Source organism: Pristis pectinata, chromosome 33 (genome assembly GCF_009764475.1).
Source record: "Pristis pectinata isolate sPriPec2 chromosome 33, sPriPec2.1.pri, whole genome shotgun sequence".
NCBI classification, from domain to species: domain Eukaryota; kingdom Metazoa; phylum Chordata; class Chondrichthyes; order Rhinopristiformes; family Pristidae; genus Pristis; species Pristis pectinata.
The window spans coordinates 3,735,388-3,757,188 of record NC_067437.1 but is presented as its reverse complement, the minus strand read 5'-3'; the positions used below and the strand labels follow the sequence as shown (position 1 = coordinate 3,757,188).

Below are 21,801 nucleotides of genomic sequence, written 5' to 3'. Positions count from 1 at the left end.
GAGAAACAGAGTTAATGTTTCCGGCCGATGACTCTCCATCAGAGAGTTTTAATGCCCAGGCTTTCAGTGCAGAAGCCAGTGAGAATGAGTGTTATTGTCTTAATTCTGTAATGCAAAGCTTGAGGTACTGGTTATTCTGCATGTCAAACATTTGCCAGATTTTTTTCTTTATCTCTGAGTTCTGAGGTGCCACAGGGTGGGGAAGGTGAAGGCTACCTAAACTCCCCAGCAAGAGCTACCAAACAGATCAGTTGTTGATGCTGATTTACAACATTAGCTTGCACCTCTATTCCAGACTTTAAGGTAAAGCTTTGCCTCTGCCTGTCTCCTGTGCGGTCTCTCAGTCCCAAACTCTCATTATAACCTGAGCAAGACTAGCCTTGCAAACAGGAACGAGAGATCATTCCAACACCTTCAATTAACAACCTTCAGGAGAATCCATGAATCCTGCTCACAAGTAGAAAGGTATGTACAGACATTTCTGACTGACTTGTGGAACATTTATTTTGTTATTTATGTCCAGGATCCCAACAAAATTCTGAGCTCCTAGTGGGAGATCCTTTTAGTTTGTTTTATTCTTCCTCAATCAAACTAAAAGCTGGTCCGCGTTACTTAGAGACTCTTCCTGTGGGCTGGTGCATAGGTAGTTGACGGGGGTCTGTGGTCTCCAGAGCAGTGGACACTTTTGTACCTATCTGGTGCAGTATCGAGGGAGGGTTGCACTGCTCAAGGGACAGTCTTCCAGAGGAGATGTCAAACAGAGACCCCACCTGCCTCCTCAGGTGGAGGTCAATGATCCCACAGTGCTATTTCAGTGAGCAGAGATGTCCTTTCTGATTTCCAGTCAATATTATTCCTCACTCAATATCACTAACCTGGATTATCTGGTCATTGTCTGTGGGAGCTTGCTGTGCCTAAAACACTTCAAAAGGCCTGTCATTGGCTGTAAAACAGACTGAAATATCCTGGGGTTGTCAAATGTAATTCAAGTCTTTCTTTCTCACTATGAATCTTTTCTCTCTTTCTCCTTCTCTCCCTCTCTTCTCTCTTATGGTTGAGGGGTGCCAAAGCACACTGTGAGCTGGAGCATTTGGAGGTTGGGTCCCCGGTGGTGGCCAAGCCACCTGCTGGGTGCTACAGTTTGCCTTGATGTCCTGCGGGGAGCCAGTGGTGGGCTGGGCTAAGGTGTGGGAGTTAAATCAATCAACAAACAAGATGCTGGAGGAACTCAGCAGGTCAGGCAGCATCTGTGGAAGGGAATGGACAGTCGACGTTTTGGATCGAGATCCTTCATCTGGACTGATAGGAGGGAGATAGCCAGTAAAAGACCTGGCAGGTGAGGAGGGTCGATAGGCAGATGGAGGAGGGGAGAGTGGAAATAGTGACAGAGGCTGGGAGGTGGGAGGTGGAGGCAACTAAGGGCTGCAGATCTGATAGGAGAGGAAGGTGGAGCCTGGGAGATAAGGGAGGTGGGGAGGGCAGATGGGAACAGTGGGGGGAGGGGAGCCGGTGGAAAGAGTGTGTGGGTGATGAGCAGTTGGAGTGAGTAGAGGAGGGGAAAGAAACAGGGTGATGGGGGGGGGGGGGCTGGGGTGAGTGTTGGAGGGACTGGGTTGATCAGGAGGAGAGAGAAAAGGGACAGAGGAGGAGCAGTTACCTGAAATAGGAGGATTTCAGAATGGCCTGAAACGTCGACTGTCCATTTCCCTCCACAGATGCTGCCTGACCTGCTGAGTTCCTCCAGTATCTTGTTTGTTTCTCCAGGTTCCAGCATCTGCAGTCTCGTGTGTCTCAAGTTAAATCAATCATCAGCTGATCATTATCCCACCTTTGCTGGGAGCCTCATGGTTTGACATCAGACCACTCTGGTTTTTCCATGATGCCCACTGCAGTTGTGCAGCTAACAGCACAGCTTGGGACACCTCACAAAGACCAGCAATGTAGGTAATCTCTCCGAGGACTGACATTGGTAGAACTGGGCCCTGGCAAAGGCTGGCTTCTCACCAGAGAGAGCAGTCAACACCAGACAGTAGCTTCACGGTTGGCATCAGCCGTTTGCCTCAAGATTAAATTGATAAATTGGTTTATTATCGTCACATGTACGGAGGCACAATGAAAAACTTTGTTTTGCATGCCATTCGTACAGATCATTTCATCACATCAGTGCATTGAGGTAGTACAAAGGATAAACAATAACAGAATGTAGAATAAAGTGTTGCAGTGCAGGCAGACAATAAGGTGTAAGGCCATAACAAGGTAGATTATGAGGTCAAGAATCCATCTTATTGTACTAGGGAACAGTTCAATAGTCTTATAACAGTGGGCTAGAAGCTATTCTTGAGCCTGGTGGTACGTGCTTTCAGGCTTTTTATCTTCTGCCTAATGAGAGGGGGGGAAGAGAGAATGTCCGAGATGGGTGGGGTCTTTGATTATGTTGGCTGCTTTACCAAGGCGGCGAGAAGTATAGACAGAGTCCCCATGGAGGGGAGGCTGGTTTCCATGATGTGTTGGGCTGTGTCCACAACTCTCTGCAGTTTCTTGCAGTCTTGGGTGGAGCAGTTGAAGTACCAAGCTGTGATGCATCAGATAGGATTCTTTCTATGATGTATAAAAATTGGTGAGGGTCAAAGGGGACATGCATATTTCTTTAGCCTCCTGAGGAAGTAGAGGTGCTGGTGAGCTCTCTTGGCCGTGGCATCTATGTGGTTGGACCAGGACAGGCTATTTGTGATGTTCACTCCTAGGAACTTGAAGCTCTCAACCCTCTCAACCTCAGCACCATCGAGGTAAACAGGAACATGTGCACTGCCCCCTTCCTGAAGTCATTGCTGACATTGAGGGAAAGGTTGTTGCCATGGCACTACGCCACTAGGCTCTCTATATTCTTCCTGTACTCTGACTCATCATCATTTGAGATTTGGTCTACAACGGTGGTGTCATCTGCAAACTTGCAATTCAGGCATCTGAATCACAGAGTTATTCAGAAAGGAAACAGGCAATTTGGCCCACAACTGACCAGTGGGCACCCATCCGTATTGATGCCATCTTCCATAGGGGCTTTACCTCTGCCAGGAATCTCAGCCTCGGAAAACAACTTGAAAATCTACTGTATGACGTCTACCCTCTCCATGCCAACCAACCAGGTGGTTTAACCATGGACTTTCCCTATTTGTGATGAATCATAAAGGGAACAATCCATCTTGGAAACCAGGAACGAGATGAGCAAACTTATTTCACAAAGGCACCCATCCGGGGTCTGAGGTGGAAAGGGTGAACAGCTTCAAGTTCCTGGATGTCAACATCTCAGAGGATCTATCCCGGGCCCAGCACATAGATGCAACCATGAAGGCACTCCAGTGTCTCTTCTTTCTTTGAAGTTGAAGGAGATTCGACATGTCATCAAAGACTGACAAACTTCTGCAGATGTGCAGTGGAAAGAATTCTGACTGGTTGCATCACAGCCTGGTATGGGAACTCCAGTGCACAGGAATGCAAGAGGCTGCAGAGAGTGCTGGACTGAGCCAGTTCCATCATGGTTACAGCTTTCCCCACCGTCGAGGACACCTACAAGAGGCGATGTCTCAGGAAAGCAACATCCATCATCAAGGACCCCCACCATCCAGGCCGTACCCTCTTCTCATTGCTGCCACCAGGCAGGAGGTACAGGAGCCCGAAGACCCACATCTCAAGGTTCAACAACAGCTTCTTCCCCACTGCTGTCAGGTTCTTGAACCCACCTGAAAAACCCTAATTCTACCTCAGAATGTATTTCCCTCAACTTGCACCTCTGTTGTTGTGTTATTTTTGTTTATTGTGTCATGTAAGTTATGTATAATTTATGTTAATTTAAGTTTTTGTTAATTTATGTTTGCCATGTTTCTAACGTACTGTGCTGCTGCTGCAAAAAGCTAACTTTCATGGCATTTATACCCTGGGTATGTATGCCCATGACAATAAACTTGAACATGAATTTGAACCTGAGAATTCCTGCACTTTCCCTTGGAATTCTGTGCTGTAGGAGTGAATAAGCAAGAAAAAAAACAACTTATTTCTTCCACAAGATGTGGATATCACTGACAAGGCCAGCATGTATTGCCCATCCCTGATTGCCCTTGAGAAGGTGAGGGTGAGCTGCCCTCTTGAACCGCTGCAATCCTTCTGGTGAAGGTGCTCCCACTGTGCTGTCGGGGAGGGAGTTCCAGCATTTAGGAAGTCAAACAAAAATCTGAAATCCGAAACGAAAAAACAGAAAATGCTGGAAACATTCAGCAGGTCAGGCAGCATCTGTAGAAGAGTTAACATTTCAGGTCCAAGAGCTTTTGTCAGAACTGAAACATTAACTCTGTTTCACTTTCCATAGACATCGTTCAAGCTGCTGAGTGTTTCCAGCATTTTCTGATTTTATTCCAGGATTTCGATTGGCGATGATAGATTTCCAAGTCGGTACGGTCCGTGGCTTGGAAGGAAATCTGCAGCTGATGGCGTCCTACACCTGTTGCTCTCATCATTCTGGGTGATGTTCAATACCTCTTAACATCTTCAGAACGTCCCAAAATGCTTCATGTCCAATGCAGCACTCCCAAAATGGTGCCACTTCTGTAACATAGGAAGCACAGGGAAAAGAGTATCTACACACATTGATTTGATGGAGCTACAGCTACGGGCTCAGCCTTTGTCAACCGTCCAGGTACATTGGAAGAAGCAGGAGAAAATTGTTGTGCAGCTGAGCATTCGGGAGCTTGAAAACAGACAGAATTCAAAAAGACAGAATGTCTTCGCTGTGGGTGCACTGTTACTAATCCAGTCACCAACTGTGTTTGCCCATGTCTCTTTAAGCACCCAACACTGTGGGGTTTCTCTCTCAATTGCCTCCAAAAATAGATGAGCAGTGTGACATTTAGAAGTAGACTTATGAAGAGAAAACAAGGAACAAATTTCGCTGGAGTAAAGCCAACAGTCAATGGAGGATTCCTTTAGGGTTCTGCAGCGATCTCCTTGATATGTTCAAGTCTGAATTAAATCCTCTCTGGAGAGCATTTGTAAAAATTCGCTGCCTCACTTTACAGAATTTTCCATCGGTTTTCTGCTGTGAATGTCTGGCTCCTTTCATAACCCCTGCAGCTTTTCAGAGCGACCTTGCTGATTTGGAAGACAAATAATTTCTCTCTCCCCACCAACACCGCCCCCCCCCAACACACACTTTTTTCCCATTGAATGTCTTGGGTTCAACTCCCAGTCACTAGCTTGAGAACAGAAAATCATGCAGATGGTCCTGGTGGTGGGAATGGGCACAAGAAGATAGGAGCAGGAGTTGGCCACTCGGCCCCTCAAGCCTACCCCATGATTTAATATCATCATGGCTGATCTGCCCCAGGCCTCATCTTCTCTTCTGGGCCAGATCCCTATAATTCTCAATTCCCAATTTTTTCAAAAATTTAGCTGCTTCCTCTTTAAATACCCCAGTGATCCAGCATCCACAAGAAAATGGGGTCAAGATAAGATAAGATATCTTTATTAGTCACATGTACATTGAAACACACAGTGAAATGCATCTTTTACGTAGAGTGTTCTGGGGGCAGCCCGCAAGTGTCACCACGCTTCCGGCGCCAACATAACATGCCCACAACTTCCTAATCCGTACGTCTTTGGAACGTGGGAGGAAACCAGAGCACCCGGAGGAAACCCATGCAGACATGGGGAGAACGTACAAACTCCTTACAGACAGTGGCTGGAATTGAACCCGGGTCGCTGGTGTTGTATAGCATTACGCTAACTGCTACACTACCATGCCTAAGTGCCCTGCACTGTTAGTCCCATCCCTTGTTGAGCAGAGCTCCTGTCCACTCCCTCAGGTGGATCTACTGGATGCTGTGGTGCTGTTTTGAAGGAGGGTCTCCCTGTTGTCCAGGCCAAACCCACCCCTCAAGCAACATCACCAAAGCAACATGGGATCTTGCTGTGTGTTGTATTCCAGCAGTGATTTCATTGGCTACAGAGCTCTTTAATCTGTAGATTTCAGACTCCAGGAGCCCTGCCTCTGCTGGTAAGAATGTTAGCTACAAAGTCACCGACTATTGGCTCAAGCCTCACGAGGAACTGCACTGGTAGTTCTGTGGGGTGGCAGGGGGCATGAAGTGAGACCCCCACTGCCTTAATCCTTACGGCTTTCCAGAACCTCCGTGGCATTTTCCGAGAAAGAGCCATGATGTTCCATGATGCCTTGGACCACCATACTCCCCCAGCCAACACGAAACATGGAAAGACTCCCCACCAGCTGGTCGTTCATGTGGGTTCTTGCTGTACTGCAGTGGTTGGCGAGCTGACCATCACAATAGCCCATCGGGATGTTTCTGAGTGGTGTGATCAGCAAAGCAGTGCGTGCCTTTCTATAGCACCTTCCATGACTTTAGGACATCACAATGCACCTTACAGCTGTTTCTTTCAGAGATCACAGCCGGGGTCTCACTCCCACTGCCCTCGAGACAGCTACGGTGTGGGTAGGATGATTGTCCATCTCCTTGTCCTCTGTGTCTTTACCAAGAAGGAGGGAAAAGGATAAGAGGGTTCTTGTCGAGGTTCATCCTGAGCAGCTGTGCAACAGAGGACTCTCTGATCTATAGGCTGTTCCCAGGGACACACACTGAGACAACCAATAACCGTTGCTGTCGGATTAACAACTTGGTGAAAGACACATTTTGTTCTGCCTGAACCTGCAGAACCAGAGGAGCCAACACACTTGATCACTGTTACATAACCATCAAGAACGCTTACCGCGCCATCCTGCGCCCGCACTTTGTCAAGTCCAATCACCTGGCTGTACTTCTACTCCCGACATATAGGCAGAGACTGAGGACCACAGCGCCGGTGGTGAGGACCATGAAGGTCTGGTCAAGGGAGGCGGAGGAGCATTTACAGGACTGCTTTGAATCGGTGGACTGGACCATATTCAGGGATTCATCCTCAGATCTGAATGAATACGCCACGGCCATCACTGACTTCATCAAGACCTGCGTGGATGAGTGTGTGCCTTCGAGAACATACCGAGTTTTCCCAAACCAGAAGCCCTGGATGAACCAAGAGACTCGCAGTCTGCTGAGGGCTAGATCTGTGGTCTTCTAGATCTGCAATCCAGAATCCCACAAGTCCAGGTACAACCTACAGGAGGCCAGCGCGAGAGTGAAAAGGCAATTCCATGTGAAGTTAGAGACATAATCGGATGCACGACAACTGTGGCAGGGTTTGTGAAACCTAACAGCATAAATGGCAGTGATGCTTCACTCCCTGATGAACACAACACCTTTTATGCATGCTTTGAAAGGGAGAATAACACTACACCTATGCGAATCCCCATAGCATCTGGCGACCCCGTGATCTCTGTCTCAGAGGCCAATGTCCGAACATCCTTAAAGGGGTCACAACAGGTCTACAGCAGACGCAATCTCACTGGCTCTCCACTCTGCTTTGGAGAACCTAGACAACAGCACTACATATGTCAGGCTGCTGTTTATCGATTACAGCTTGGCGTTCAACACCATCATCCCCTCAGTACTAATCAACAAGCTTCAAAACCTGGGGCTCTGTACCTCCCTCTGCAATTGGATCCTCGACTTCCTTATCGGGAGACCACAGTCAGTGTGGATCGGTAGTAACATCTCCTCCTCGCTGTCAATCAACACAGGTGCACCTCAAGGATGCGTGCTTAGCCCACCGCTCTACTCTCCCTACACTCACGACTGTGTGGCTATACACAGCTCGAACACCATCTATAAATCCGCCAATGACACCACTGTTGTTGGCAGAATCTCAGATGGTGACAAGGAGGTGTACAGGACTGAAGTAGATCGGCTGATTGAGTGGTGTCACAACAACAACCTCGCACTCAACGTCAGCAAGACCAAGGAATTGATTGGGGACTTCAGGAAGGGGAAGTCAGGAGAACACACATCAGTCCTCATTGAGGGGTCAGCAGTGGAAAGGGTGAGCAGCTTCAAGTTCCTAGGCATCAACGTCTCAGAGGATCTATCCTGGGCCCAACACACTGATGCAATCACGAAGAAGGCACACCAGTAACTCTACTTCATTAGGAGTTTGAGGAGATTTAGTATGTCACCAGAGGCTCTTACAAATTTCTATAGATGTGTGGTGGAGTATATCCTGACTGGTTGCATCACAGCCTGGTACAGAGGCTCCAATGCACAGGATTGCAAGAGGCTGCAGAGGGTTGTAGACTCAGCCAGCTCCATCACGGGCACAACCCTCCCCGATATCAAGGACATCTTCAAGAGGCAATGCCTCAAGAAGGCAGCATCCATCACTGAGGACCCTCACCACCTGGGACATGCCCTCTTCTCATTACTAGCATCAGCAAAGAGGTACAGGAGCCTGAAGACCCAAACTCAACAATTTAGGAACAGCTACACCCCCTCCACCATCAGATTTCTGAATGGTCCATGAACCCATGAACACTACCTCGTTATTCCTTTTTTTTGCACTATTTATTTATTTTTGTAAATTCTGGATTTTACGTCTTGCACTGCACTGCTGCCACAAAACAACAAATTTCATGTCATATGTGATAATAAACCTGATTCTAAATTTCTAGATTCTGAACCTCACTGGTCTTCCTGTGTAAGAAGTCCGTAAGTGAACCCTGCCCACTGGCACATTCCAGAGTGCAGGAGTACATGCTGAGGGACACACTGAAACTCAGTGCAGTAACCGCAAGAGACCAGGGTAGGACTTTCACAGTTAATAGTAGAGCCCTGGAGAGTGCTGTAGAACAGAGGGACCTAGGAGTGCAAATACATAGTTCACTGAAAGTGGTGTCACAGGTAGGCAGGGTGGTGAAGAATCTGTTTGGCTTGCTGGCCTTTATCAGTCAGGGCACTGAGTATAGGAGTTGGGATGTTATGTTGCAGTTGTACAAGACATTGGTGAGGCCGTACCTGGAATATTATGTACAGTTTTGGTTACCCTCCTAGAGGAACGATGTAATTAAGCTGGAAAGTGTGCAAAGAAAATTTACAAGAACGTTGCCAGGACTCGAGGGCCTGAGTTACAGGGAGAGGTTGGGCAGGCTAGGACTTTATTCCTTTGAGACTGAGAGCTGACCTCAGAGAGGTGTATAAGGTTATGAAGGATATAGAAAAGGATTTTTTTCCCAGGAAAAGGGAATCAAAAACTCGAGGGTATACGTCTAGGGTGAGAGGCAAAAGATTTAAAAGGGACCTGATGGGTAACTTCTTCACATAGAGGGTGGCGTATGTATGTGTATATGTGTGGATACCATGATCTAGGGTCCTTCCACCACTGAACACTGGGGGAAGCGCTCTGAATAGAAGCTTCTCACACACTTCCCAGGTCTATTGTTTAAGGAGGAAACATGAGTAGCATTGATGCATTGTAAGAAAATCTATTGAATTGATGTTACAATGAATGTAGAGAACCGTATTTACTGTACATATCATGAATAAAGTATATTAAAAAAACAAAGCACATTACAGTCATTTTTTAGTTTCAAAAATGTGCTTTAGTCATAAAAAATACATACAAGAAATATGATGCAATCAGTACAAATCTCATCATGCCATCAAACCCTTATGCACCATATAAACACTGAAGTACTTTTAGAGATGTGTTATGTTGCAGGATATACAACCAGTTGTGCACAGCAAGCTCCCACACACATTAATATGGCAATGACTAGATAAGCTTGCTGATTAATGAGAAATGTTGGCCAGGCCACTGGAGAGAACCTTGCTGCCCTTTTGTTCCATTATCTATTACCAGATAACAAGTAAAAATCAGAAGCAGCAGCAGGTGGGGACTTAGATTAACACCTCACCCAAAAGACAGCACCTCTCACAGCGCAGCACTCCTCAGTGCTGCACTGAAGCGTCAGCCTAGATCTTTGAGCTCCAGTCTCTGGAGCAGGACTTGAACCCACAACCTTCTGACTCAGAAGTGAAAGCGCCTTCCACTTGCTGGGATATAATGAGAAAACTTCTGGCATTTACGTGCTCACAGGAAGCCCCGGTGAATTAATAGTTTCTATTTCTGGGGAATTCCTTGGACTTGGTCAACAGCCCCTTGAATGTGAGGAGAGGGAAAACCATAACCAGGGTTAAATTCCAGATGCTAGTGGAGGCACAGAGCATGGGATCTCTGGATTCAGGGAGTCCCTTCCCCCGGCACATAAATTATATAACTGTTGGAGAGTAGCTTGTGCAGCACGTTATGCAAAGACTTCAGGGGCTCATGGCTGGAAGCCTGAATTGGTTTTAGTGCCTTAGTGTTATAAATAATAAACCAGTACTATATTAAATAATAAATAAACGTTCAATTATTGCTGTGCCTCTGGATGAAACCTCTGCTCCCTCCCCCACATCCCTCTCTCTTTGTTTTAAGTATCTCAGGCTTATGTGGTTACAGGAGAGGCTGGTGCTGGAGAGCAAGGGGGAGAGGGCAAGGATGTCGGTCAAACAACATAGCCCGCTGCTAAAGAAACACAGCCAGACTGACCTGGTGAGCAGGCTGAAGAGCCGGAAAATCCTTGGTGTTGGCGTCAAAGATATTGATGGAGAGTTCCACCGGTCAAAGGTAATGGCGTCCTTTTTGAGGAAGCGTAGGGTAGGGATTTGTCTTCAGTCACGTGTGCTTGCTCTGGACCAAAGGGCTACTGCCCTCTGTGACTTGGGTTCAAACCCAGGACAAGTTGACGGGATCAAACTCTTTCCCTTTATTATTATCGTCACGTGTACCGAGATACAGGGAAAAGATTTTTTCTCCCATTCTGTGGAAGTAATTCAGGCAGTTTCCAGTGGCCACCAAGATGGTTCTGACCTCACATCTCAGTTGCTGGCAGAGGTGGAGAAATGTCACATCTGTACCGGAAGGGTAATCTTCAGGACAGCCATTTTCTCCCCTCAAGCCTCTTCAAACACTCAACGAGATGAAGGCACAATTCCTTACGGCATAGAAAGAAGACATTTCAGCCCATCGAGTAAATGCCAGCAAACAGAGCAATTGCCTTCCCCCACTAATGTTCCCTGTAACCTCTTCTCCTAACCTTCCCATCAACCGTGCGGTCCCCCACCCCCCAGATTCTACCAGTCACCCACACACTAAGGACAATTTACAGTGACCAATTAACGTATCAACCCTCTTTGGGATGTGGGAGGAAACCGGAGCACCCGGGGGGAAACCCATGCAGTCACAGGGAGAATGTGCAAACTCCACACTGACAGCACCCAAGGTCAGGATTGAACCCGGGTCACTGGAGCTATGAGGCAGTGGCTCTACCTGCTGCGCCACTGTGTCATACAGTTCAACACCCAATTACACCCCTGTTGAATAAAGTCCAAGTGATCTCAGATTTAGCCTCTATAGTTTATTTTGTGGGAAGAAATTCCACATTTTCCCAAGGATGAGGAGGTGTTTCCTGAAAGGACCAGTTCTGACATTAAGGTTAAATTTGATTGTCCCAACCTCACAAATCAGCAGAAATTTGTCCTGATCAACAGCACTAGACATCAAGGAGTGTTGGGTACCAATTCCACACATTCATAATGGTGCCCCAGTACTCCAGTCTGCTGACCTAGAACAAAATTCTCCCCCTTTCTCTACATTTATCCTTAAGTTCCAAAGCTCTAGAAGCCAATGATTTTCATACCCCAGAGAAAACAAGCCCAGTTTATATATATTTTCTCCCTCAAGTCTAAGAGTTGTGGTAAACTTCTAATGAAGGTACACTTTCCACCTTCATTTGTTAAGGTGTGGTGCCAGAACGATACAGAGGAGACCAGATGTGGTTTAACCAGACCACAATCATAACTTCCTCCTCTACCCCGCTCATCCTAAAGTCTGAATGTTACATCAGCCATTCTGAGTATTGTTTTGCAATTGACTAGCAGAGAACTAATGTGACAATGTCCCCTGTTAATCCTGGTGTAAAGGCAGGATAATAGCGAGGAACTATAAGTAGGCAAATACTGGAAATCAGAGGTGTACAGGTGGTAGCATTATTGAGGGAAGATTTTCCAAGACAAAGGAAGAAAATCTTTTCCACTCAGGGTAGTCGCAATCCAGAACTCACTGCCTATAGGGGTGTTTGGCAACAGGACCTTCAGAGGAGAATTGGATAGGCACTTGCGAAAGAATTATTTGTAGGCCTCTGGGAAAAGAGCAGGGGAAGGGGAATGGGACTCATTAGGAGCTAGCATAAACTCAATGGGCTCAATGCCCTCCTCCTGTGTCATAATGAATCTATGATATAAAATGCTCAGCAAGTCAGGCAGCATCAGTAGAGCAGGAGTCAGGGCAATGACCTTTCATCAGAACTGAGAAAAGTTCATTCTAAAAGAAAAGCGGTCTTAAGATGCAGAGAAAGGGAGGTGGAGAGAAGAAGCAGAAACACAGGAGAGGTTAACCAATAAAAGGAATGTGGTAGCAACACTGCGACTGAATTAATATTTTCCATTTCTTGCCACAGATCAGTCAGATGTTGGGGAATGAATTCAAGTTTGCTTTTCATGAGCCGTTCGGCCTCAGGTAATGAACTAAAACTTTCCAAAATGTGTGTTTCGATTTCTCCGGAGAGACATCTCATCCAAAAGACACATCTCCAGCAGCACAGCACTCCCTCAAGACTGTACCATAACATTACTGACCCACTACATGAATAGAAGCTCCACACAGTTACACAGAGAACCCTTCCCCATTATATTAATAGTAACATCCATACGGTTACACAGGGAAGACTTCCCCTGTTATGTTAACAGTAAGTCCACACAGTTACACAGGGGACCCTTTCCCCATTACATGAATGGTAAATCCATACAGTTACACAGAGAATCTTTCCATGTTACATTAATGGTAATCCCACACAGTTACACAGAGACCCCCTCTCCTACTACACTAAAGGAAGCCACATTCAGTTGCACAGGGAGGTCTTTACCCTGCTGAATAAAGTACAAAGTAGAGGTAGACCAAACAGTCTAATCATATTGTATTGCTTCTCATTTCAGGTACTGGCAGTTCATCTCTGCAATTGCGTTCTCTGCTGTTGGAATTCTGGTCAGTTCACACATTTTACTTCAAACTTTTGTAACCTATGATTGCAATTGAGTTTCTTAGGCCAATAGTTCTATATCTCTCAAAGCAACAGAGAACCAGAGAAAGGAATCTATTCATGTTTGGAAAAACAGTGTTTGTATTCAGGATTTGATCTTTAGGGCTTACCCATTCTGTGTTATTCTCTCGATATTCCCTTGTTATCTTGCAGAAACTTGAGCAAGGAAGTATTCCACTTGGATCTGTAAAGGACTCTCCTAGCATAAGGGTTTAGGTGCTCCTGATTTAGGGTCACTTCTGTTTACACTGATGTGGGTGCATGTTTATCCACATCCTCAGCTTTATACGTGGTTAACACAAGTTTCTCCAGAGCATCAATGTAAGCATATCTAGGCCTGCATTCTAGTGCTACACTGAGTGAGTGCTGCACTGTCACAGCTGCCCTCTCTCGGATGGGACGTTACACTTTCACTGCGTCCTTTATTGAAGTTTCTCTGTAGAGCCTACTTCCACCTTGACCCCACCACTAGTCCACCTGCTTAAGGTGTCCCATCATTTCTCTGGAAATACCACTCACAAGTTTCTAGTTAACACCAACGGTACAGCCCAGGACAGAGATGATTGGATAACTCTTCCATCAATCAATGCTGCAAATGTCAGCAGTTGATTTTATGCACATAATTTGAATAATGTAATTATCTTTCACATCGTGTTTTGCTGGAGAAATAATCCTGTTTTTATTGAGAGAATTTGCTGTAGTTTTGGTCATGAATTCCACTTGCTGCATTTTGTAGAGGTTGCAATCAACTAGACTGCATTTACGGTGAGAGGGGGTAAGTTCAAAGAGGATGTGTAGGACACAGAGTGGTGGGTGCCTGGAATGCGCTGCCTGGGGTGGTGGTGGAGGCAGATACGATAGAGGCATTTAAGAGGCTCTTAGATAAGAACATGAATGTGCAGAGGATGGAGGGATATGGACCTTGCGTATGCAGAAGGGATTCGTTTAGTTAGGCGTTTAATTACTAGTTTAATTAGTTCGCCACAACATCGTGGGCTGAAGGGCCTGTTCCTGTACTGCACTGTTCTACGTTCTACGTTCTGTGTTCTAGACCATGTTGTAAATCCTGCTTTCAATTCTGACCATTCCTCAATGAGTTGATTGTCCAAATGGTGTACAGCCACACAGTGCTTAAATTAGTAGGCTGGTAATCTAGACATTTATAATCTAGAGATTTGAATTCAAATCCCACCATGGAAACTTCGGCATTTAAATTCAATTAATTACATAAATAAAAAGTTAATCAGTTCTACTGACCAGGTAACTACTGAATTGTTCTTTTAAAAGCTAGTTGACATTCATCAGTAAAGGAAGTCTCTTGATGTTACTTGGTCTGGCCTATACGTCCATCGTATTGGCTGTGAACTTCCTCCTGAAATAGCCAGGAAGCCGTTCGGGAAGGAGACCAAGGCGCTCTACACGTATGTGAAAAATAGGAGGATGACTAGAGTGAGGGCAGGACCGATCAGGGATAAAAGAGGAAACATGTGCCTGGAGTCGGAAGAGGTAGGGGAGGTCCTTGATGAATACTTTGCTGCAGTATTCACCAGAGAGAGAGAGACCTTGATGTTTGTGAGGATGGCGTACAACAGGCTGATACACTAGGGCATGTTGACGTGAGGAGAGAGGATGTGCTGGAACTTTTGAAAAACATTAGGATAGATAAGTCACAGGGGCCGGGTGGGATATATCCAAGGTTATTACGGGAAGCGAGGGAAGAGATTGCTGTGCCTTTGGCAATGATCTTTACGTCCTCACTGGCCAAAGGAGTAGTGCCAGATGATTGGAGTGTGGCAAATGTTGTTCCTTTGTTTAAGAAATGGAGTAGGGATAACCCTGTGAGTCTTACTTCAGTAGTGGGCAAATTACTGGAGAAGATTCTTAGAGATAGGATTTATGGGCATTTGGAGAAGCATAGGCTGATTAGGGACAGTCAGCATGGCTTTGTGAGGGGCAGATTGTGCCTCATGAGCCTGATTCCCAGGGCAACAATGGTTAACACGAGGGGATATAATTTTAAGGTGATTGGAGGAAGGTATAAGGGGGATGTCAGGGGTAAGTTTTTTACACAGAGAGTGGTGGATGCATGGAATGCACTGTTGGCAGAGGTTGTGGGGGCAGATAAGTTAGTGACATTTAAGAGACTCTTAGGTAGCCACATGAATGATAGAGAAATGGAGGGCTATGTGGGAGGGAAGGGTTGGATAGATCTTAGAACAGGATAAAATGTTGGCACAACAAGGTAGGTCGAAGGGCCTGTACTGTGCTGTAATGTTCTATGTTCTATGAGACAAATGCTGGCCTTGCCAGCCATGCCCAAGTCTTGTTAATGAATAAAAAAAGTTGTCAATATTCACTTCAGTATCAAACCCTTGGTATTTCCAAAACCCATTTTATATCTTGTGTACCTCCTGGAAGAGGTTAAGATATCGTAGCCTGAAGTCTGAGATTCTTGTAACCAAGGATGATAGACGGTGTTGAGACCCATTGTGTCACAGCTGAGGGGAACTGGCGTTTCTTTGATAAAAGAGAGGCAGAAGCATTGTGAAAGTTAAAGGGTTCCTCTACCTAGACAGCTTGAGATTTAACCTCTCCTCTCCCTCTTAGGCCTTGCTGTTTCCCAGAATGCTGCATGGCTGGCTATTCCAGGAAGAGCACAGCTGGTCCTGCATTGCGACTCTGAGGTTCCACGGCGGCGCATTACTCAGTAGGTTGCTGGTCACAAATCAAAATCTGACCTCGGGTAGTGCCTCTCATCCTTGCAACAGCTTTCCCCACCTCTCAATATGCCCCCGACACCATTCCAGTCGCTACAGTACACACCTTGAGGCCAGACTATGAAAGTGGCTCAATTGGCTCAGTATGGGTTGAAGGGGGAATGGAAGAGGGGGAAGGCAGGCTTGAACAGTTTCCTGTTGTAAGTGTAAGAAGGGTTAAATAGTGAGGGTGGGTCACAGATCCCCTCAGGCACAGTAGATAGACAGATAGATAGATAGATAGATAGATAGATAGATAGATAGATAGATAGATAGATAGATAGATAGATAGATAGATAGATAGATAGATAGATAGATAGATAGATAGATAGATAGATAGAAAGAAAGAAAGAAACACAAGAGAAATAAAGGACTGCTGATGCTGGAATCTAGATGAAAAACACAATGATGCTGGAGGAACTCAGCAGGCCAGGCAGCATCTGTGGAGAAAAGCAGAAGGTCAACGTTTCGGGTCAGGACCCTACCTCAGGACTGAAGATAGGAAAAGGGGAAGCCCAATATATAGGAGGGGAAAGCAGAGCAGTGATAGGTGGACAAAAGAGGGAGGCGGGGTGGGCACAGGGTGGTGATAGGTAGATGCAGGTAAGAGATAGTGATGGGCAGGTGCAGGGGAGGAGGGGAGAGCAGATCCACCGGGGGATGGGTCAAGGGTAAGGAGAGAAAAAAAAGGGGGTAGAGAAAAAAGAGAGATAGGCTGGGAAAGGGAAGATGAGAAGAAGCCTGGTGGGGGAGGTGGGGAAGGGGGGGGGGTGGGGATTACCTGAAGTGGGAGAATTCAATGTTCATGCCGTTAGGCTGCAAGGTTCTAAGACGGAAAATGTGGAGCTGTTCCTCCAGTTTGCGCTTGGAATTCTCCTAGCAGTGGAGGAGGCCGAGGACTGACATATCTGTGATAGTGTGGGTGGGGGTGTTGAATTGACCGGCAATGGGGAGATGCAGATCGTAGTTACGGACAAAGCACAGGTGTTCTGCAAAATGGTCACTAGTCTGCGTTTGGTGTCACTGATGTAGAGGAGGCCACACTTGGAGCACTGAATGCAGTAGATGATAGTAAGGGAGGTGCAGGTGAATCTCTGTCTCAGCTGAAAGGACTGTTTGGGTCCCTGGATGGAGGCGATGGAGCTAGTGTAGGGGCAGGTGTTGCACCTATGGCGGGGGCAGTGGAAAGTTCCCGAGGTGGGAGTGGGATGGGTGGTGGGGGGGGGGGGGGAAAGAGTGAACTAGGGAATCGTGGAGAGAGCAGTCCCTGCGAAAGGCAGAAAGGGGTGGGGAGGGGAAGATATGCTTGGTGGTAGGGTCCTGTTGGGGATGGCTGAAGTGGCGGAGAATGATGTGTTGGATACATCGGTTGGTAGGATGAAATGTGAGGACAAAGGGGACCCTATCCCTGTTGGGTCTGGGAGGGGCGGGAGTGAGAGCAGAGGTGCGGGAAATGACAGAGATACGGGTGCGAGCTCTCTCGACTACAGCGAGGGGAAAGTCCCGGTTAGAAAAGAAGTTGGACACCTCGGATGCCCTGGAGTGGAAAGCCCCATCACAGGAGCAGATGCAGTGGAGGCGGTGAAATTAAGAAAAAGGGATCGCGTCCTTGCAAGAGACAGGGTGGGAGGGACTGTAATCATGGTAGCTGTGGGCATCAGTGGGTTTGTAGAAGATGTCGCTGGATAAGGAATCTCCTGAGATGGAGGTGGAAAGATTGAGGAAGGAGAGAGAGGCGTCAGAGATAGGAGACACTAGAGACTGCAGTTGCTGGAATATGGAACAACACACAATCTGCTGGAGGAAATCAGGGGATTGAGCAGCATCTATGGGAGAAATAAAACTGTCGACGTTTCGGGTCGAAACCCTGCATCAGTCCAGCTGCTAGTAAGCGGCTGAGTTCCTCCAGCAGATTGTTTGTTATTAGATAGATAGACAGAAGGACGGACAGACAGAAACGTAGATGGATGGATGGATGGCCACTTCCTATATCTCTCCATCTTTCTTCCATTATTTGTCCTCTACCCATGGACTGACAACTATATGTATCTGCTCTTGTTATATTTATGCTTCAGATCTCTTAAGTTTCCTAAAACATAAATATTTCTTTGTTTGATCGCACACCTCCCCAGGTATCTCTCTGATCTTCTGGAATGCCTTTTACACAACCGAGAAGGCCATCATTCGATGGACACTCCTGTCGGAGACCTGCTATTTCACAGTGGAGTTTCTGGGTGTGTATTCCGAAGTTTGTTGTAGCACTGACTGCCAGGGTTCCACACGATTTGTATCTACTCCTGGTCAATGTGATTTACACAGCTCCCTCCCTCGGTACTCCCTCAGTACTGCTTTGGGAGCCTCAGCCTTTCCTGCTCAATTGTCCAGACCTTCTAGGTCTGAGGTTAGTTACTGATCTGTGACTTCAAGACAGTTTCTCCAGAGTGTTGACCTGACCAATATAGGCGAGAGTCGAGTTTATTGTCAGATGCACAAGTCCATGTGTGCACAGGTGCTACGAAAAACTTACTTGCAGCAGCATCACAGGTACAGAGCATCAGATACACAACATTCACAAGAAAACCATAAACTAACAACATAAATTATACAAGATTATACAAGAAAGAACACAATTAGAACAAAAAAAAGTCCATTGTAGTGCAAAAAGTGGTCAAAGTAGTCACTGTGCTGCTGTACTGAGGTAGTGATTAGGGTTGTGTCGGTTGGTTCAAGAACCGAATGGTTGAAGGGAAGTAACTGTTCCTGAACCTGGTGGTGTGGGACTTCAGGCTTCTGTACCTTCTGCCTGATGGTAGCTGTGAGAAGATGGCACAACCTGGATGGTGGTGATCTTTGGTGATGGATGTTGCCTTCTTGAGGCAGCGCCTCCTGTAGATACTACCAGTGGTGGGGAGGGATGTGCCCATGATGTATTGGGCTGAGTCTACCACTCTCTACAGCTTCTTGGAAGAAAGGAGGAGTTGACATCCTTGAGGGCCACTTTTATAACAGCAGGCTAATTCTAGGCTGCAGCACAATGGTGTCCTTTAACATGCGACCCTCTCTGTTCTCTCACAGTGGCACTGGCTACAAGTATGGATCAAGACGTCATTTCACAGGATACAGCAGTCTTGCTCTCAGGCTACGGATTATTCGGGATCCTTTCGTTTTTCTATTACGTACAAGTTGGACGAAAGCCCAAGAAGATCTGACGTGGCAGCAGGGAGTCTCATTTCGTAACAAGAATGAGACACCTCACCCATTGCAAATCTAAACTAAGAGGTCTAACCACCCCATCCCAAGCCATTGATAGCAGATCCCATTGGGGTGGAGATTTGAACACTGGAGATTAGAGTGCTCTCATTTGGACACGGAGTAAAGATCAGTCCCAATCTCAGAGAGGGCCATCTGTGGTTGGAGACACTTGGCCTTGTGGCCAGTGGTCACCTGAAGCCCAGAGATGGAACCCAACTTGCCTCGAAATGGTTGGGGTCACGGCACTGGAATTTTCCTGCTGCTGCTTTTGTATCAGGGGCTGGGTGAGAATTTCCGGGATCCAGGAAGCTGTCCGTCTGTGGCACAGAGAGGGGGAAATGGAGGGGGAAGTCCAGGGAACCAGAGGGAGGGAAGAGGAGAATGAGGTAGGTAAGGGGGAAACTAAGGGGGTAAAAGGGAAATGGAGGGAGAGTAGGGAAGAGGAGAAACTGAGAGAGAACGAATACTGAGGGAAGGGAAGAGAAAGGGCAAACTGATGGGAAAGGGAAGGAAAAATAAAAGGAGAGGAGAGGAGAGGAGAAGAGAAGAGAAGAGAGGAGAGGAGAGGAGAGGAGAGGAGAGGAGAGGAGAGGAGAGGAGAGGAGAGGAGAGGAGAGGAGAGGAGAGGAGAGGAGAGGAGAAGGGAGAGGAGGAGAGGAGAGGAGAGGAGAGGAGAGGAGAGGAGAGGAGGGGGAGGGGAGGAGAGGAGAGGAGAGGAGAGGAGAGGAGAGGAGAGGAGAGGAGAGGAGAGGAGAGGAGAGGAGAGGAGAGGAGAGGAGAGGAGAGGAGAAATTGAGGGAGGACAAGACGGAAAACTGAGGGAGGGGAAGAGGGAAATGCTGGAGGAAATCTGATTTCATTTGTAGCCACTGGTTAAGTTGGGAACTCACTGAAACCGCAGTGACTTCTATTAATCATTTTGTTGAAAGCTTGAACTAAAAGTTAACTGATATCTCAAGAATTGGATCCCGAGCCCAAGACCCCTCCTGATTTGTGGGAGAGGGTTACACCCTTTATCCAATCCAGGGGTAGAGATTGGGATGGGGAGGAATAGCTCCGAATAATTCAATGTGGCCCAAATATTAAACATGCAGATTAAGTGACGTCCCTACCACTCCACCACCAGCCCCCAACAGATTGAGATCAGCTAGTCTCTCTGAGAGAACATCACTGGTTAGCCTGTTCCCCACACAGTGCCGTCACTCTTGTTGAGAGAAGCTGGTTCACAGTTCACATGACAGTTCAATAAATTATTGACATGTTCCAAACTGTGACTTTCAGTCTATTGGGACATCTGTTCCACACCAGCACCTAATCCAATAAACATTGACCTGTAAGAAAGTGACTTTTTTTTTAGTTTAAAGGTATGATCACACATACTGACCCTCACCAATACTGACCACTGCCATCCTGTTCCCTATGGCAGGATGAAGGCTATTTGGCCCATCGAGTTTCATGCTGGCTCTCAGAACAACCCTAACAGTTCCATCACCACATTCATTCCCCTGTAAGTATCCTCTCTCACAGGCCCATAAACTCCCACCCCCGATTCTCACCACCTATCCTTAATGGGTTTACAGCTGCCAATTAACTTACCAACCTTGCACGTCTTTGGGCTGTGGGAGCACCCAGAGGAAACCCATGCGTCGTTGAGGCGAATGACAATATGTGGAGGGAATTTTACACTGTGTATACCGATGATTTTAAAAGTTAGAGTGAAAATGAAGAGTCATCAATGTGAATACTGAACTAGCGCAGACCACGTGAAGTGACACGTTTTACCAGAGGTTTAGGGAGGGGCTGCTGCCTTGAGGTATACTAAAAGAGGAGGTGGAGACACAAGAGACTGCAGATGCTGGAATCTGAAGCAACACGCAAAGCACAACAAACAATCTGCTGGAGGAACTCAGTAGGTCGAGCAGCATGGTGCCGAGTTTTGACCAGAAATGTCACCAATTCCTTTCCTCCCACAGACGCTGCTTGACCCACTGAGTTCCTCGAGTTTGTACTCTGGTGAGATCCTGAGAATGTAAGGACAAATGCAATCCTCTAAAATGAGCAAAAGTTAAGGCTACGATTCCGGCAAGAGACAGAATCTGCTGTGGGGAGGCTGGTTTGCAGAGCTGAGAATGGGTGCAGAAATGTACTCTGGGTTAATATATCACAGCCATGCTTAAGCAAGCTTCTGGAACAATATGAAGAGATGTTTGATGGCACACACACCATGATCAAGGGGCACAAAGCTCATATACATATCATATCAAGTGTCAAGCCAACGTACAGTAGACAGGTCAGTACCCTCCACATTGAAAACACGTATAGTGACAGTGGGTCATTGGGTATTGGTAAAGGTGGCACAAAGTGATTCATTAGCATCTACAGTGAGGGCAATGAGGAGATTGTAATGTAACTCTCAATAAAGTAACAGACGACCAGTACCCACTGCCCACATCTCAGGATTCATATTAGCAGGAGGAAAGGTCATCACAAAATTGGATCGGTCTCACGTTAATCCCCGTCTTATTCAGCACTGAGTCAGCATTGCTTGGCAAACAATACCCGCAGCTACTGGTACTCACACGCCAAGCTACCAGATGGAGTAACATCACCACCTATCACCATCCAAGCATTAACAGGTAAGACACTGCAGAGTGTCCATCTCTG

General features: G+C 46.7%; 1 protein-coding gene across 1 annotated transcript; it reads left to right on the top strand.

The window, feature by feature from the left end:
- The first annotated feature begins 320 nt into the window (after window positions 1-320).
- On the top strand, window positions 321-19,721 carry LOC127585582 (tumor protein p53-inducible protein 11-like). The gene is made up of 7 exons (XM_052043163.1): window positions 321-465; window positions 10,432-10,599; window positions 12,491-12,549; window positions 13,026-13,074; window positions 15,737-15,836; window positions 18,018-18,119; window positions 18,961-19,721. The coding sequence occupies exons 2-7, from the start codon at window positions 10,471-10,473 to the stop codon at window positions 19,092-19,094; spliced, it is 573 nt and encodes a 190-aa protein (XP_051899123.1). The 5' UTR covers window positions 321-465; window positions 10,432-10,470; the 3' UTR covers window positions 19,095-19,721.
- Window positions 19,722-21,801: the final 2,080 nt, after the last annotated feature.